General features: G+C 46.2%; 1 protein-coding gene across 1 annotated transcript in view; it reads left to right on the forward strand.

Annotated features, from left to right (window-relative positions):
- LOC106597044 (NACHT, LRR and PYD domains-containing protein 12-like) overlaps positions 1-17,188 on the forward strand; it is a 130,163-nt gene that overhangs the window by 88,002 nt on the left and 24,973 nt on the right. The window contains 3 exon segments of the mRNA XM_045716339.1: positions 1,067-1,241; positions 1,504-1,676; positions 2,435-2,481. Coding sequence (XP_045572295.1) covers positions 1,067-1,241; positions 1,504-1,676; positions 2,435-2,481 — 395 coding nt within the window.

Below are 17,188 nucleotides of genomic sequence, written 5' to 3' on the forward strand. Positions count from 1 at the left end.
ACCTCAGCAACAATGACCTGGGAGACAGAGGAGTGGAGCTGCTCTGTGTTGGACTAACCAGTCCACTCTGCAACATACAGACACTAATGTGAGTTAAATATCTTCAGTATCCACTGTCTTTATAGTGTTTATATATTTGTAGTTATTATGTTAACATTATTTTAAAATCTTGGTAAATATGCAGAAACATTCATCAAATGTGATAAATATATCAAACTAAGGTTAAATATATTGAGTGAGTTAGTGTGTTTTTAGTAAAAAATGTAAACTATAGGAACCAAGACTTAAAAAGAACTGATATTGGTCACAAGATGGAGGGAATGTTGGAACATAACTAACAAAATTAAAGTTAGCAAAAATATATGATTAATCCAGTATAAACTAATGTATAGAGTTTATTACACGAGACAAAATTAACAAATTGTACAGCACAACGACAGAGTCATGTCTTAAGTGTAAAACTAACAATGAGTCAATAATTCATGGTTTCTGGGAATGCTATAATTCCAAAAGTTATGGGCGGAGTTAGAAGTTGTCTGTCAGAAGTATTACAATGTAAACACACTTTTAATCCGTCTGTCTGCATATTTCATGACATGGCATATGGGGGGTGTAGAGACCCAATGAGCTGGATGATTCTCTTCTCATCACTCATCTTGTAAAAACATATACTACAAATATATGAAAATATGAAAATGGTTGTAAAAAAGTTAACATTGGTTAATAATGTGTCCTTCTGTTATTGTCTTAATGCATCTCATTATTCTTAATGTTTTGCATATTTAACAGTGTCGATATATCTCCTCTCTCCAGACTGGATCACTGTAACCTCACATATGAATCCTGTGAGGCTCTGGCCTCAGCTCTGCAGACACCAAACTCCCCCCTGAGAGAACTGGACCTCAGCTACAATGACCTGGAAGACAGAGGAGTGGAGCTGCTCTGTGTTGGCCTAACCAGTCCACTCCGCAACATACAGACACTAGTGTGAGTTAAATATCTTCAGTATGAGTTATTATGTGGATGTTTTAAACATGTGTTAATCATGTGCTCTTCTGCCCTCTAGTCTAGGTCAGTGTGGTCTGACAGAGGGTTGCTGTTCACATCTGGCCTCAGTCCTGAGTTCACCCAACTCACAACTGAAACAACTGGAGCTGAGAGACAATGACCTGCAGGACTCAGGAGTTACACTGCTGTCTGCTGGACTGGAGGATCCAGACTGTAAACTACACACACTGGGGGTAAGTACAGCTGTTTCAGTCAGGTCTGTACTGAGCTGAGTTACACTGCTGTCTGCTGGACTGGAGGATCCAGACTGTAAACTACACACACTGGGGTAAGTACAGCTGTTTCAGTCAGGTCAGTACTGAGCTTAGTAAAACAAATACTCTGAAAATCTGACGTTTCTTCACAATGTTTGTGTCATGGACAAATGTATGGGTGTCCTACAAGATGATTGACACCAGTACACCAACCTAGACAGCTGTTGTGTCTCTCTTTAGGCTGTCTGGCTGTCTGGTCACAGAGGAGGGCTGTGCTGCTCTGTCTTCAGCTCTGAGGTCAAACCCCTCCCACCTGAAAGAGCTGGACCTGAGCTACAATCACCCAGGAGACTCTGCAGGTGGACTGCTTTCAGCTGCTCTGGTGGATCCCACATATAAACTGATGAAGCTGAAGTAAGTCAGAATAGATGTCATAATAGTGTGAGCAGTGGTTGTGTCATATGTAGTGTAGTAGGTTCAGTAACATGAGGACATGATGGTAGAATTAAGGGGAAGTTTACTCAGCAGGCTGAGCACTCAACACAGCATACATCATCACTACATGAATACTCTTCTTCTGCATCTCTGATATCCTGTTGGAATTGTACTCCGCTCTGTATGCAGTAGGTAGGATAGAATACCTGTTTGTCTCTAGTAATGAATTGTACTCTGTTCTGTATGCAGTCGGTAGGATATAATACCTGTATGTCTCTAGTAATGAATTGTAGTCTGTTCTGTATGCAGTAGGTAGGATAGAATACCTGTATGTCTCTAGTAATGAATTGTACTCCGTTCTGTATGCAGTAGGTAGGATAGAATACCTGTATGTCTCTAGTAATGAATTGTACTCTGTTCTGTATGCAGTAGGTAGGATAAAATACCTGTATGTCTCTAGTAATGAATTGTACTCTGTTCTGTATGCAGTAGGTAGGATAGAGTACCTGTATGTCTCTAGTAATGAATTGTACTCCGTTCTGTATGCAGTAGGTAGGATAGAATACCTGTATGTCTCTAGTAATGAATTGTACTCCGTTCTGTATGCAGTAGGTAGGATAGAATACCTGTATGTCTCTAGTAATGAACTTGGATAGTTCACCAGAACACAACAATATGGTTTAAATGTTGACTGCTTTATTAGGTCTTTGTCAGTCAATAACCTGTTTCTCCTACAGTGTGGATCATGGTGGAGAGTGCAGGCTCAAATCAGGGCTGAGGAAATGTACGTCTCTTCAATCCTAATTAACTGCATATTCAGAACTATAGTATCATAGTAACTAATCAATACTTGTTCTGTACCTACAAAACAACATTTTATATTAAGATGTGGTTTGATTAAACTCTCCTTTTGTCTACAGATGCCTGTCATCTCACCCTGGACCCAAATACAGCACACCCAAACCTGATACTGTCTGAGGGGAACAGGAAGGTGACATTGGAAGAGAAGCAGCATTATGAAAACCATCCAGACAGATTTGACTATAGTCCCCAAGTTCTCTGCAGAGAAGGCTTATCTGGATCTCGTTATTACTGGGAGATGGAGAGGGATGGTGAATGGGCTGACATTGGTGTGGTGTACAAAGGAATGAACAGGAAGGTAGAAGAGGATGACAGTTTTATTGGATTCAATAGGAAGTCCTGGTGTTTAATGCTGTGATGGCCTCTACTTATTTCACCATCCTGGAGTCAGCAGAACAATCTCTGGTCCTGTTTCTAACAGAGTTGGAGTGTATCTGGACTGGCCAGCTGGTACTTTGTCCTTCTATAGTGTGTCCTCCTCTGGTACACTGACACACCTTTACACAGAACACACCACATTCACTGAACCCCTCTATCCTGGGTTTGGGGTTTGCTCCTCCTCCTCCTCAGTGACCCTGTGTCAGATAGATGACCAACACATTCAGAGGTGAGTCATAGCAATATTTCATCATTTGTTTCATCATTTCTATAATTACATTAGTAGTGGTGTGTTTTAATGTGTTCTGTTGGACCTACAGACAGTTAGATTAGTAGTAGTGGTGTGTTTTAATGTGTTCTGTTGGACCTACAGACAGTTAGATTAGTAGTAGTGGTGTGTTTTAATGTGTTAGTAGATTCCTGTCCTCTATTTAATTTCAGTCTGTTAAATGGAACAGCCTCTCTGTAATGTCATTCTCTCTCTAACCACTAGAGGGCATCAGAACCTGTTGAATAGAAAAGCCTCTCTGTAATGTCATTATCTCTCTAACCATTAGAGGGCATCAGAACCTGTTGAATAGAACAGCCTCTCTGTAATGTCATTCTCTCTCTAACCACTAGAGGGAATCAGAACCTGTTAAATAGAACAGCCTCTCTGTAATGTCATTCTCTCTCTAATCACTAGAGGGCATCAGAAGCTGTTAAATAGAACAGCCTCTCTGTAATGTCATTCTCTCTGTAACCACTAGAGGGCATCAGAACCTGTTAAATAGAACAGCCTCTCTGTAATGTCATTCTCTCTCTAATCACTACCTGGGGGTATGTAACTCATGATAACTGGTGACTTCACATCTCTAAGGGCTTTCCTCAACATATGCAATGTCTTCATTAGTATTGCCTCTATGAAAGTTGACATAGTGGGTTATGTCACATTTAGGCAATGCGCCCTACGTAGGGAGTTGTTCTCTCACCGCTTATAAACTTGTTGTATGTCTTATGAAGACTGTATGTATGCTATATAAAGCCTTTATAAGTTGTATTTAGTTTAATCACAGTCTATCCTTCTGCTTTACCAACACCAGAGACCATGGTGGAGAGAGTTGTATCAAGCCTGGACCTGAGAACATCAGAGACCATGGTGGAGAGAGTTGTATCAAGCCTGGACCTGAGAACACCAGAGACCATGGTGGAGAGAGTTGGATCAAGCCTGGACCTGAGAACACCAGATACCATGGTGGAGAGAGTTGGATCAAGCCTGGACCTGAGGACACAAGAGACCATGGTGGAGAGAGTTGGATCAAGCCTGGACCTGAGAAATGTGAGTTAACTGATCATTGTTTTTAAATCAAAATTGTTTAAAGCGTTCATTGTAGTTGAGTCCCAGTCAAGGAACACAATCATGATCTATTTGGTCAGAACAAACTTAAAGGTAGAGTCAGCGATATGACGTAGATGCACAAAGTAAACAGCATAGTGGGTCAATTTCTACAACAACTAAGAGCGTTATACAGCAAGGCTAAATTTCTCTGCTGTTTTGATCCCGTGACTACCACTCTGTTAGAGAGTGAAGAGAACCCTTGCACATGGACAGATACTGTGTGTGACTGTGTGAGAGAGAAGTCAGGCATCTTGCTCATCACAATATCTGTTGTGCTGCTCGTACATCATCATTTAGCTGACTCTACCTTTAAGCTCTCATCCTAGGATCTACCAGAAATCAGACCCCAACATCTACAAAACATGGACGAGAACGATGTTGTTTCCTGCTTCCACAAACATTAATTAATATAACACTAATGCCAGATTATGGTATGCTAATGAGTGTACATTCTGAGACTGTTGATCACTTATATTCATTTTTATTAAGTCTATTTAATAATTATGAATTCAATATTCCATGAGATTGTCCATTTCAAGTAACAACTACTTTTGGCTTCAGGGATTCCTCAGAGCTGTAAGACTTGTGACCATGTTGAGGTAAGTCATAATGTCAATTCTTACTTTTACATACCTGCAGGAGTCAGGCACAGTCTCAAAGCCAGGTGTGTACTGACCAACCATTCATACTGGGATATAGAGAGTCCTGTGTTCTGCTTTAGTAATATAAACACAGTCTCAAAGCCAGGTGTGTACTGACCAACCATTCATACTGGGATATAGACAGTCCTGTGTTCTGCTTTAGTAATATAAACACAGTCTCAAAGCCAGGTGTGTACTGACCAACCATTCATACTGGGATATAGACAGTCCTGTGTTCTGCTTGTAGTCATGTTGTCACGACTGTCTAGGACCAGTGGAGAGGTGGAATCAGGAGCAGGAGACAGAGGGCCGGAGCAACGGTGTTTTAATAGTATTAGTGACGCAATAGCCGTAGGGCACCAGGCGCGTGGCGAAGTCTGCCAGGGGAAAACACCTTCCCAAAATAAGCGCACTGGAAACGAAAAGCGCACGGGCGCAGCCCGGCAATAATAATCGACAATAACAATTTACAATCACAACTGTCCTGAGTGGACAATAAACAATCCCGTACGAGAACCCCAACTGAAAATACACACTAAATAACCCCCCACTAATGACAAACACAAAACAGGTGCGAGATAGACAGACAGACAAAACCAAAAGACACAGAAACAACGATCGGTGGCAGCTAATAGGCCGGCGACGACGACCGCCGAGCGCCGCCCGACCGAGGAGGGGCGACACCTTCGTTAGATACTGTGACAGTACCGACGCCGGCCTCGGGACGGCCCGGAGGGCGAGGCGCCGGCCGATCCGGACGGGGCGACGGTGGAATTCTTGTAGCATAGGTGGATCTAGAATGTCTGCCGCCGGAACCCAGCACCTCTCCTCCGGACCGTACCCCTCCCAGTCCACGAGGTACTGCAGGCCCCGACCCGACGTCGGGGAGTCCAGGATGGCTCGGACTGTGTGCGCCGGGCCCCCCGATGTCCAGGGGGGGGGGGGGACCTCCAGCACCTCATCGTCCTGCAGTGGACCAGCTACCACCGGCCTGAGGAGAGACACATGAAACGAGGGGTTAATACGGTAATATGAAGGGAGTTGTAACCTGTAACACACCTCGTTTATCCTCCTCAGGACTTTGAACGGCCCCACAAACCGCGGACCCAGCTTCCGGCAGGGCAGGCGGAGAGGCAGGTTCCGGGTCGAGAGCCAGACTCTGTCCCCCGGATTATACACGGGGGCGTCACTGCGGTGGCGGTCAGCGCTCTCCTTGTGACGTTCACCAGCCCTCCTTAGGCACTCCTGGACACCATTCCAGGTCTCCTGAGAGCGCTTCACCCATGCCTCCACCGCAGGAGCCTCCGTCTGGCTCTGTTGCCATGGCACCAGGACCGGCTGATACCCCAATACCACCTGGAAGGGTGATAGGTTGGTAGAGGAGTGGCGCTGAGAGTTCTGGGCCATCTCGGCCCATGGCACGAACTGCGGCCACTCCCCTGGCCGGTCCCGGCAATACGACCGCAGGAACCTGCCCACATCCTGGTTAATGCGCTCCACCTGCCCATTACTCTCGGGGTGGAACCCCGAGGTCAAGCTGACCGAGACCCCCAGCCTCTCCATAAACGATCTCCACACCCTGAACGTGAACTGGGGACCCCGATCAGATACGATGTCTCGGGCACCCCATAGTGCCGGAAGACATGGGTGAACAGGGCCTCCGCGGTTTGCAGGGCTGTAGGAAGACCGGACAAAGGGAGCAGACGGCAGGACTTAGAGAACCTGTCCACAACGACCAGGATCACCGTATTCCCCTGGGACGGCGGGAGATCCGTGAGGAAATCCACCGAGAGGTGAGACCAAGGCCGCTGTGGAATGGGGAGGGGCTGTAATTTCCCCTCGAGGCAGGTGCCTAGGAGCCTTGCACTGAGCGCATACCGAACAGGAAGAGACATAACGCCGAACATCCTCAGCCAAGGTGGGCCACCAGTACCTTCCCTTCAGGCCCCGCACTGTCCGTTCCACCCCCAGGATGACCCGAGGAGGGTAGAGCGTGGGACCATCGGATCAGACGATCGCGAACACCAAGCGGAACGTATTTCAGGCCCACGGGACATTGAGGAGGAGTGGGTTCTGACCGACCCGCCCGCTCGATGTCCGCATCCACCTCCCATACCACCGGTGCCACCAGACAGGAGGCGGGGAGTATGGGAGTGGGATCGATGGTCCGCTCCTCGGTGTCGTAGAGACGCGACAGTGCGTCCGCCTTCCGGTTCCGGGGAACCTGGAATGTACGAGAGGGTAAAGTGAAACCTCGTAAAAAACATGGCCCACCTTGCCTGACGGGGATTAAGCCTCTTCGCTGCCCGAATATACTCCAGGTTACGGTGGTCGGTCCAGATGAGAAAAGGGTGACGTGCCCCCTCAAGCCAATGTCTCCACACCGTCAAAGCCCTGACCACGGCTAACAGCTCCCGGTCCCCACATCATAGTTGCGCTCCGCCGGGCTCAGCTTCTTAGAAAAGAAGGCACATGGGCGGAGCTTCGGAGGAACGCCCGAGCGCTGAGATAGCACAGCCCTACCCCAGCTCGGACGCGTCCACCTCCACTATGAATGGCAAGGAGGGGTCCGGATGCGCCAGGACAGGTGCATTGGTAAACAGAACCTTCAGACGATGGAAGGCTCTGTCCGCCTCTGCTGACCATCGTAGCCGCACCGGCCCCCCTTCATCAGTGAGGTAATGGGAGCCGCCACCTGACCAAAACTCCGGATAAACCTCCGATAATAATTACGCGAACCCCAAGAACCGCTGCACCTCCTTCACAGTGGTTGGGGTTGGCCATTACGCACAGCCGTCACGGTCACACTCCACCTCTACCCCGAGGTGAAATGCGATATCCTAGAAATGAGACGGCTCGTTTGAAGAACTCGCATTTCTCAGCCTTGACGTATAGGTTATGCTCCAGCAGCCGCCCAAGCACTTCTACGCACGAGGGACACATGCTCGGCGCGTGTGGCGGAGCAAATCAGGATGTCATCGATGTACACCACCACACCCTGCCCGAGCATGTCCCGAAGGCGACCTCGTCCACAAAGGATTGGAAGACAGCGGGAGCGTTCTTTAACCCATACGGCATGACGAGGTACTCATAATGGCCCGATGTGGTACTAAATGCGGTTTTCACTCGTCTCCATCTCGGATACGCACCAGGTTATATGCGCTCCTGAGATCTAATTTCGTGAAGAAGCGCGCCCCGTGAAATGACTCCACTGCCGTAGCAATGAGAGGTAGCGGGTAACTGAAACCCACTGTGATAGCATTTAGACCTCTATAGTCAATGCACGAGCGCAGACCTCCCTCCTTCTTCTTCACAAAAAAACTCGAGGAGACGGGGGACTTAGATGGCCGAATGTATCCCTGTCTCAAGGACTCAGTGACGTATGTATCCATAGCCACTGTCTCCTCCTGAGACAGAGGATACACGTGACTCCTAGGAAGAACCGCGTCGGCCTGGAGGTTTATCGCACAATCCCCTCGTCTTACTGAAGGCGATAGCCAAATCGGCATACTCTGAGGGAATGTGCACGGTGGAGACTGGTCTGGACTCTCCACTGTAGTCGACCGATGGAAACTCCTATGCACCTACCTGAGCACTCCCTCGACCACCCCGTGAAAGAGCCCTCTGTCTCCACGAAATCTGCGGGTTGTGCGTGGCTAGCCAGGGGATTCCCAGTACCACCGGAAACGCTGGGGAGTCAATGAGGAACAGGCTGATACGCTCCTCATGACCCCCCACGTCTGCATAACCAGTGGCACTGTGACCTCCCCTACTTGGCCTGACCCTAGCGGTCGACTATCTAGGGCGTGCACAGGGAAGGGGTGGTCCAGCTGAACCAGGGGAATCCCTAACCTCTTCGCTAACCCACGGTCCATAAAACTCCCAGCTGCACCTGTATCGACTAAGTGCCTTATACTGGAAGTGAGGGGAAAAATCAGGAAAATAAACAGAGGGTACATGTGGTCGACAGGGGGCTCTGGGTGTGGCTGGTGCGGACTCACCTGGGGGTTCGAAGTAGTGCTCTGCCTGCCCTCCGAACTCCCGGGGGACCACCCAGCACCGGTCCACAGTGTGTCCTCTGCGTCCACATCGGGTGCAGGAGAGACCCCCCCCCGGTCCTCCTCGACGCAGTCCCCCTATCTCCATGGGCTGTGGGGCGGGGGGACTGGGAGGCGGAACGAACAGGCCCCGACTGGAACGTCCCCGGAAGCCAACAGGTTGTCCAGTCTAATGGACAAATCCACCAGTTGGTCTAGGGTGGAGGCGTTGTCCCTACAGGCCAGCTCCCGGCGGACGTCCTCGCGAAGGCTACACCTATAGTGGTCTATCAAGGCCCGTTCGTTCCACCCCGATCCAGCGGCGAGAGTCCGAATTCTAGGGCGAAATCCTGAGCGCTCCTCGTCTCCTGTCTCAAGTGGAATAGCCGCTCACCCGCCGCCCTGCCCTCTGGGGGATGATCAAAAACCGCCCGGAAGCGGCGGGTGAACTCAGGGGTAGTCGCCCCGAGCCGAGTCTGGGCCATCCCAGACCGCATTGGCCCATTCCAGGGCTCGACCCGTGAGACAGGAGACGAGGACGCCACCCCTCTCTTCGTCGGAAGGGGGGCGGACGATCGCCAGGTATAGTTCCAATTGGAGCAAGAACCCTTGCACCCAGCGGCCGTCCCATCGAACTCCCGGGGAAGGAGTAATCCGGATACCACCGGCGGCCGCTTCAGGGTGTGTGTGTAGGGGCACAGGGTGAGGGACCGGAGCTGGTCCAGCTGGGGAAGCACCTCTCTCCCAGTTCTCCAACCGGGCCAACACCTGGTCCATGGCCGAGCCTAGGCGGTGGAGGAGGCTGGCGTGTTGAGAGACCTGCTCAGCCATGGACGGGCGCCTGCTCCTGCTGACTCCATATTCGGTGCGGGATTCTGTCACGACTGTCTAGGACCAGTGGAGAGGTGGAATCAGGAGCAGGAGACAGAGGGCCGGAGCAACGGTGTTTTAATAGTATTAGTGACGCGCAATAGCCGTAGGGCACCAGGCGCGTGGTGAAGTCTGCCAGGGGAAAAACACCTTCCCAAAATAAGCGCACTGGAAACGAAAGCGCACGGGGCGCAGCCCGGCAACAATAATCGACAATAACAATTTACAATCACAACTGTCCTGGAGTGGACAATAAACAATCCCGCACGAGAACCCCAACTGAAAATACACACTAAATAACCCCCCACTAATGACAAACACAAAACAGGTGCGAGATAGACAGACAGACGAAACCAAAAGACACAGAAACAACGATCGGTGGCAGCTAATAGGCCGGGCGACGACGACCGCCGAGCGCCGCCCCCCCGACCGAGGAGGGGCGCCACCTTCGTTAGATACTGTGAACACATGCAGGATTTTACCTGTTTTCATATTTTGTCATTAGACAGTTGAATTGATAAATCACCTGCATTCTATGTAACATTGAATAAATACATTAGATTAGTTACTTTGGTTAATGGGCCAGTTTCCCAGACACAGATTAAGTCTAGTCCTGGACCTTAAATAACTTTTTTATTGAAACTTCCATTGAGCATGCTTTTTAGTCCAGCACTAGACTCAATCGAGTCCAGGAAACAGGCCCCATATGTATTACTGACATGCTTGTCCTTGTTCAGGACTCCACACACTGGATTCAGATTGAACCCTTGACTTCCACTGTCCAGGGAATGACAATGTTCAGGTAAAATAACTATTAACATTTCATTCCACCTGTAGGGTATTTCCCCATACCTTGGGAATAGTCTTCTAATCTAACATCTCCATTTGACCATTGACCCTCTCCCATATCTTGTTGTTGCCCTCAGACACAGGACACCCAAAGGGAGTTATGAGTGCACAGTGTCTGGGCTCCGCTGGCTGTGTGAGAGAGATGTCATTCTGAAGTATCACTTCAGGAACTGGGAACCCTACAGTCAACTTCTGAAAGACATGCAGTACACACAAGGTGGTCCATTGCTGGACATCGCTATGGAGTTAGGTGAACTGGAGGAAGTTCATCTGCCACACTTTGTCTGTTTAGGTAAAACCATATAGAAATAGTATTCAGAAAGACATTTCCATGTAACTGAGTTTCACTTCCTGAATGAATGAAGGAACTATTCTGGGAGTTTGAGTTTACTGTGATCTGGTACTCCATATTCTTTGTGTTTTAGTTGGATGAATAACACAATATTTGTCTTTCTGTCTCATTTTTTATTGTGTTGTTCAGGGACCAACCCTTCCCCTGAGGAATGAGATGAAGATTCTTCATGTAGAGGAACATGGAGTGTCTTTAGAGGAAGTGCATGAGGTCACCAGATTCCATGCTAAGATTCTCCATCCGAAGTTCTCACTTATCTCTGTTATACTGAGATTACTGTCTTTGAACGTAGATGTCCACTGTGACGTGGTCCTCTATATGGCAGTAAAAAGGTCAACAGTCATTTCAAGGCTGTACATGCTCCTCAGAAACTCCAGTCAGAAAGAGGTGAGGCACTTTCACTGAAGTGACAACAGTATGTTGAAACTTACTGAAGGAAAGCTGATAGTTTGTTGAAAATCTCTAGATTGCAAAAGACAACATGCAGCTCTGTGAGAAATCTATTTCTGTGGTAACATTCATTAATACAAGAAAAACTATGACTAACACTGGTTTCTCAGTGAGCTGTATGTTGTGTGAATTATGAGACTACATTGTTCTGACTGACTACTACATTGCTCATTTTGTAGGCTGTTCAGGAACGGGAGAAAAATCAGGTGTCCCAAGGATATTCGGAATTGGTCCTGTCAAGTCCATACGGGTCTTTAAAGCTGAACAGTTGGTTTGCACTCAAGAATCCCCACTCCACTTCCATCAATCCAGAGGTGCAGTTTTATCAGGCTGAGGACATGAATCTGTCATATTGTATATGAATAACTGGAATATCATTCTATTTCACTATTTCTTTCTCTCTGTCTGTTGTCTCAATCGTTGCACCATATGGCCTTCTACAGAAGATTCAGCTGTTACCTGCAGACACCACACCAAGCTGTTGTAAGATGATTATAAGAAACACAGGGGTTGACATTGAGATGGAGTTAATCGGTGATGATGAGAGGACTGTATGGAGAGATATGGTACCAATAGGTAGGAGCAGATGTCAATCATAACTGTGTTTTTTTCTGACAGATGCTATTTAGAGTGATATAACCTATTTTTGTTTCTTTCAGATGAATACATCACTGAAACCCATTCAACTAGTAAGTAAACATGAGAGATACAAACCAATGACTTGAGGGCCAGTCAACATGGTTTACTGTAGGACCTGGACTAGTCCTGTTTATAAAAGACTGTCTTCAAGAACAATGACATCTCCCCCAGGACTTGATGTAGATTAACCTGGTTCTGAATGTCCCAATGACATCTCCTCCAGGACTTGATGTAGATTAACCTGGTTCTGAATGCCCCAATGACATCTCCTCCAGGACTTGATGTAGATTAGCCTGGTTCTGAATGACCCAATGACATCTCCTCCAGGACTTGATGTAGATTAGCCTGGTTCTGAAGGCTCCATCCTCTTTTGTCTGTGAAACCGAATATGAATGAATCCATGGGGGTGTGTTCATTGATGCAGGTCGTTATTGTTCAAGAATAGGTTCTTATTGCAAAGATTCAATAATACAAATTAGACTTTTATTGTAGGTCACTTTGAAAGAAGTCTGTTTCTAAATGTCGAAATGTGAATTAACAAATGTAGTTATTTTGTAACCTGACTCTCTCAGGTGCTGTGTTGGGGGCAGGGGGTACGGCTGAGAGCAGTCTTGACTGGTTCTTCAGAGCAGCAGCTGCGTTCTGTAAGGACAGAGTTTGTGAAACGAAAGTGTCAAGACCTGTCCTGGATGGTCTGCTGGACGGACTGCTGCATCACACAGTCATCAACCAGGAGGAAATGGAGTCAGTGAAGGTGATAGCTGAGAGGGCAGAGAAGGCACGAGACATCATCGACATGGTGTTGAGAAAAGGAAATGAGTCTAGTTCCAGGATCATCAACCTTCTTGGGGAGCTGGACCCCTGTCTTTGGTCACAGCTCCAGACCAACAGTTGTAGTCAACCCCTGGGTGTTGGGAGACCAGGCAGAATAGACAGGCAGGATGGTTCAACATGTTCTTGCTGTCTGTTGCTTTAATTCAGCCAGTACAGAAAATGTCAATCAAACATGACCACTGTAATAACAATAAACTTACTGAAGGACCAACCACACAGCATCTCTCCTTCTGCAGCCTCCTGGAAGTGTGGATCTTCTAGCAATCGAGGGTCAGTTAGTCCTCCACTAGGTTCCTAGCTGGACCCCTATCTAGCAGGAGGGTCAGTTAGTCCTCCACTAGGTACCTAGCTGGACCCCTATCTAGCAGGAGGGTCAGTCAGTCTTAAATTCTACACACATTCAACATAAATGTATTTGATGAATATAGTGTACAGTGTTGGCCTGTTAGAGGTTCATGAGAGAGACTGAATATCAACACAACCACCTCAGTCTATCAGCAGCTTTCCTGTTAGAGGTTCATGAGAGAGACTGAATATCAACACAACCACCTCAGTCTATCAGCAGTTTTCTCAGTGAGAGCCTCACGTCTGGAACACATTGACCATTGAAGGACATAAGGAGCTGTGTAACCTGTCACTCCTTTACCAATGACTTGAGAGTGGCTGAAGGACATATAAGGAGCTGTGAACAAGAGAGGCGAAGGAATAAGAGCTGTGTAACCTGTCACTCCTTTACCAATGACTTGAGAGTGGCTGAAGGACATATAAGGAGCTGTGTAACCTGTCACCAAAAGAGACCCTTTACCAATGACTTGAGAGTGTCTGAAGGACATATAAGGAGCTGTGTAACCTGTCACGCCTTTACCAATGACTTGAGAGTGGCTGAAGGACAATCAGACCCCATCTATACACAATGATTTACTAAATGTTTTTTAATGTTGTATTTTTATGTTTATCTACCTGCCCAGGGACTACAGTTGAAAACTAACTAGCTGGCTAAATCTGGCACATTTAAAGAAATGTTGATTGATGTGCAGTATCCCAGTCAAATACATGTAATACATTGTGTGTGTGTATATCTATGTATGTTAGTAGGTCTCTGATTACTGTTAGTTCAATGTAACATCATATACTATACATTATAATCAGTCTGTTTTGGGTCTGCAGAATCATTGTATATGATTGGTTACCCATCCTATCATGTTACCACACAGATGTGACTGACTAGCTCAGCAGTTCCCAACCTTTTCCATTCTGGAGACCATCAAATCACTGTTAAAAGCTCTTGAGGACCACCATTCACGGAGTCGCTGATATTTTTCCACATCAAATATATTGCCGGTCAAATTCTGTCAATACATGTGAATGTAATAAGGCCTGTAATGGTCTATTATTATCTAAACTATTTGCATTGTGAAAAGGAATGTAAAATTGCTTATAATACCATTAATACCCCTAACTGTTATTATTTTTGAATAATAAAATACTGCAATCTAAAAATAATTGTGGACCAGCTGCACCACCCCCAGGGGACCACAGGTTGTGAACCACTGGTCTAGAGTCCTACTGCCAAACATGGTTGTTGTGTCACACTGCCCCCTCCTGGTTAAACTGCAAAACATCACCTAATTAAAGCAAATCAGGAAATTAAAACAATGTAGCTGCACTTTTACTAGATAGAATCTTAATTTATAGGCTGAATACTGGTATTAAGTGTATGAAGACTTTACATGACATAAATATCAACAAATAAACCTATAGGTGTTGAATCCGCCCACTGTGTTGAAACAGGAAGTCCATTTATAAGGAAGTAGTAGAGGAAAGGGTTTCTTATTATAGCGTTGACATTTATTAACAGCATTAATAGTAATGATTACTAGATAGCTGTCGTGGTAACAGCAGTAATACAAATAACAAAACATTATTTATAATGCTTCTATTCATAACAATAATAATAACAATTAATAGTGTTATTATAACAATAATACATTTAGAGTTTATTAGTCACATGGACAAGGGCAGGGTAAGAGTCTGTTGGGTGGGGGGGCAGGGTAAGAGTCTGTTGGCTGGTGGGGGGCAGGGCAAGAGTCTGTTGGGTGGGGGGGGCAGGGTAAGAGTCTTTTGGGTGGTGGGGGCAGGGTAAGAGTCTGTTGGGTGGTGGGGGGGCAGGTAAGAGTCTTTGGGTGGTGGGGGCAGGGTAAGAGTCTGTTGGGTGGGGGGGCAGGGTAAGAGTCTTTTGGGTGGTGGGGGCAGGGTAAGAGTGTGGGGGTGGGGGGCAGGGTAAGTCGTTGGGTGGTGGGGGCAGGGTAAGAGTTGGGTGGTGGGGGCAGGGTAAGAGTCTATTGGGTGGTGGGGGGCAGGGTAAGAGTGTGTTGGATGTTTGGGGCACGGTAAGAGTCTGTTAGGTGGTGGGGGGCAGGGTAAGAGTCTGTTGGGTGGTGGGGGGGCAGGGGTAAGAGTCTTAGGTGGTGGTTGTGGGGCAGGAAAAGAGTCTGTTGGGTGGTGGGGGCAGGGTAAGAGTCTGTTGGGTGGTGGGGACAGGGTAAATTTGTATCACATTACTTTCTGTGTGTGTCTGTGTCTATTTCTGTGTGTGTGTGTGTGTGTGTGTGTGTGTGTGTGTGTGTGTGTGTGTGTGTGTGTGTGTGTGTGTGTGTGTGTGTGTGTGTGTGTGTGTGTGTGTGTGTGTGTGTGTGTGTGAATTGGTGAGATAATTAATAAATCATGAGTTAATTTGTGTAACATTGTAGGTCAGTTTATTCCAAACCTCTCCTCTGGGACCCCAAAGGGCTGCATGTTTTAGTTTTTACCCGAGAACGAACACCTTAGATTAAACTAATTAACTAATTACCATCAAGCCTTTGATTAGTAGAATCAGTTGTGTTAGTGCAAAAACATTTATTTAGTTTTTATTAAAATGTTTATCTACCAGCCCAGGGACTACAGTTGAAAACTAGCTAGCTGGCTAAATCTGTCACATTTACAGAAATGTTGATTGATGTGCAGTATCCCTGTCAAATACATTTTCAATAAATAAAATGAAAAGTTATGGAATGTATTTATGTGTCTCTGTGAGTTGGTCTTTAATAAATGTGATTAGTTCAATGTAACATCATATACTATACATTATAATCAGTCTGTTTTGGGTTCTGCAGAATCATTGTCTATCATTGGTTCCCCATCCTATCATGTTACCATAATAACACAGATATGACCCGTCCAGCGTCCTTCTGCCGAACCTGGTTGTTGTCCCACTGCCCTCTGCTGGTAGCACTGCAAAACATCACTCAATCACATCACATTAATACAAATCCACTTTTACCAGATACAATATGAATTTATGGGCTGAACACCTGCATGAAGTGTATGAAGACTTTATATGACATAAATATCAACATATAATATAAAAAAAACCTATACGTGTTGAACGCGTCGACTGTGTTGAAATGGGAAGTAGCCAACATTTTATAAGGAAGTAGAGAAATAACGGTCGAAGAAACATGTTTGAGGTTTGTAGCCTTTTACAATTTAATATAGAAAAGTGTTTGAGAAGTTAGACTATTGTAGAGAGAGGTGATTTAGGGGGTTAAACATCCGCAGAATTGTAAAGTTATTACAATATTGATTTCAACTTTCAAGAATAATAATTGTAGATAAATGTTGATTTATATTGATTAGCCTAATTAATATGATGTGATGTTATAGGCTATGAGGTAGTGAGTTGTTGTTATAGGTGATTGATTGCACATTATCGTGATTTTCTATCCGATGATCCCCAACACAGTCGACACTTTGCGTTGTTTCAATTCCTGAAAGACGACGTGCGTCGGAATTTTGTAAATCTGTCGCTAAAGAAACTAGTCCGTCTCGTCAAGTCGGTCAAGTAAAAGTGACATGCAACAATTGTTACATAAACGATGTAAATGTTGACTAAATCAGGGTTTCCAAAAGTCGGTCTGGCTCTGAATTACCTGAATTTGAAACTCGTTGTCGTTCCAAAACGTTTTGCAACGGTTTGGTACGGTGTGCACCAAGTAGTACACCCCAGCTCATGCACAATCAAACGGACTTGCCAGACAAACCAATTGTTCAATTTTTGGACATTTTCTTGCATAACAAAGCAATGCGTGTCACCTTGTAGGCTACTACTAAACCAGAACAAGAAATGATGGTGTGTAGGCTGTATTCTCTTAAAGGGTTAG

This window comes from Salmo salar, chromosome ssa04 (genome assembly GCF_905237065.1).
Source record: "Salmo salar chromosome ssa04, Ssal_v3.1, whole genome shotgun sequence".
Classification (NCBI taxonomy): domain Eukaryota; kingdom Metazoa; phylum Chordata; class Actinopteri; order Salmoniformes; family Salmonidae; genus Salmo; species Salmo salar.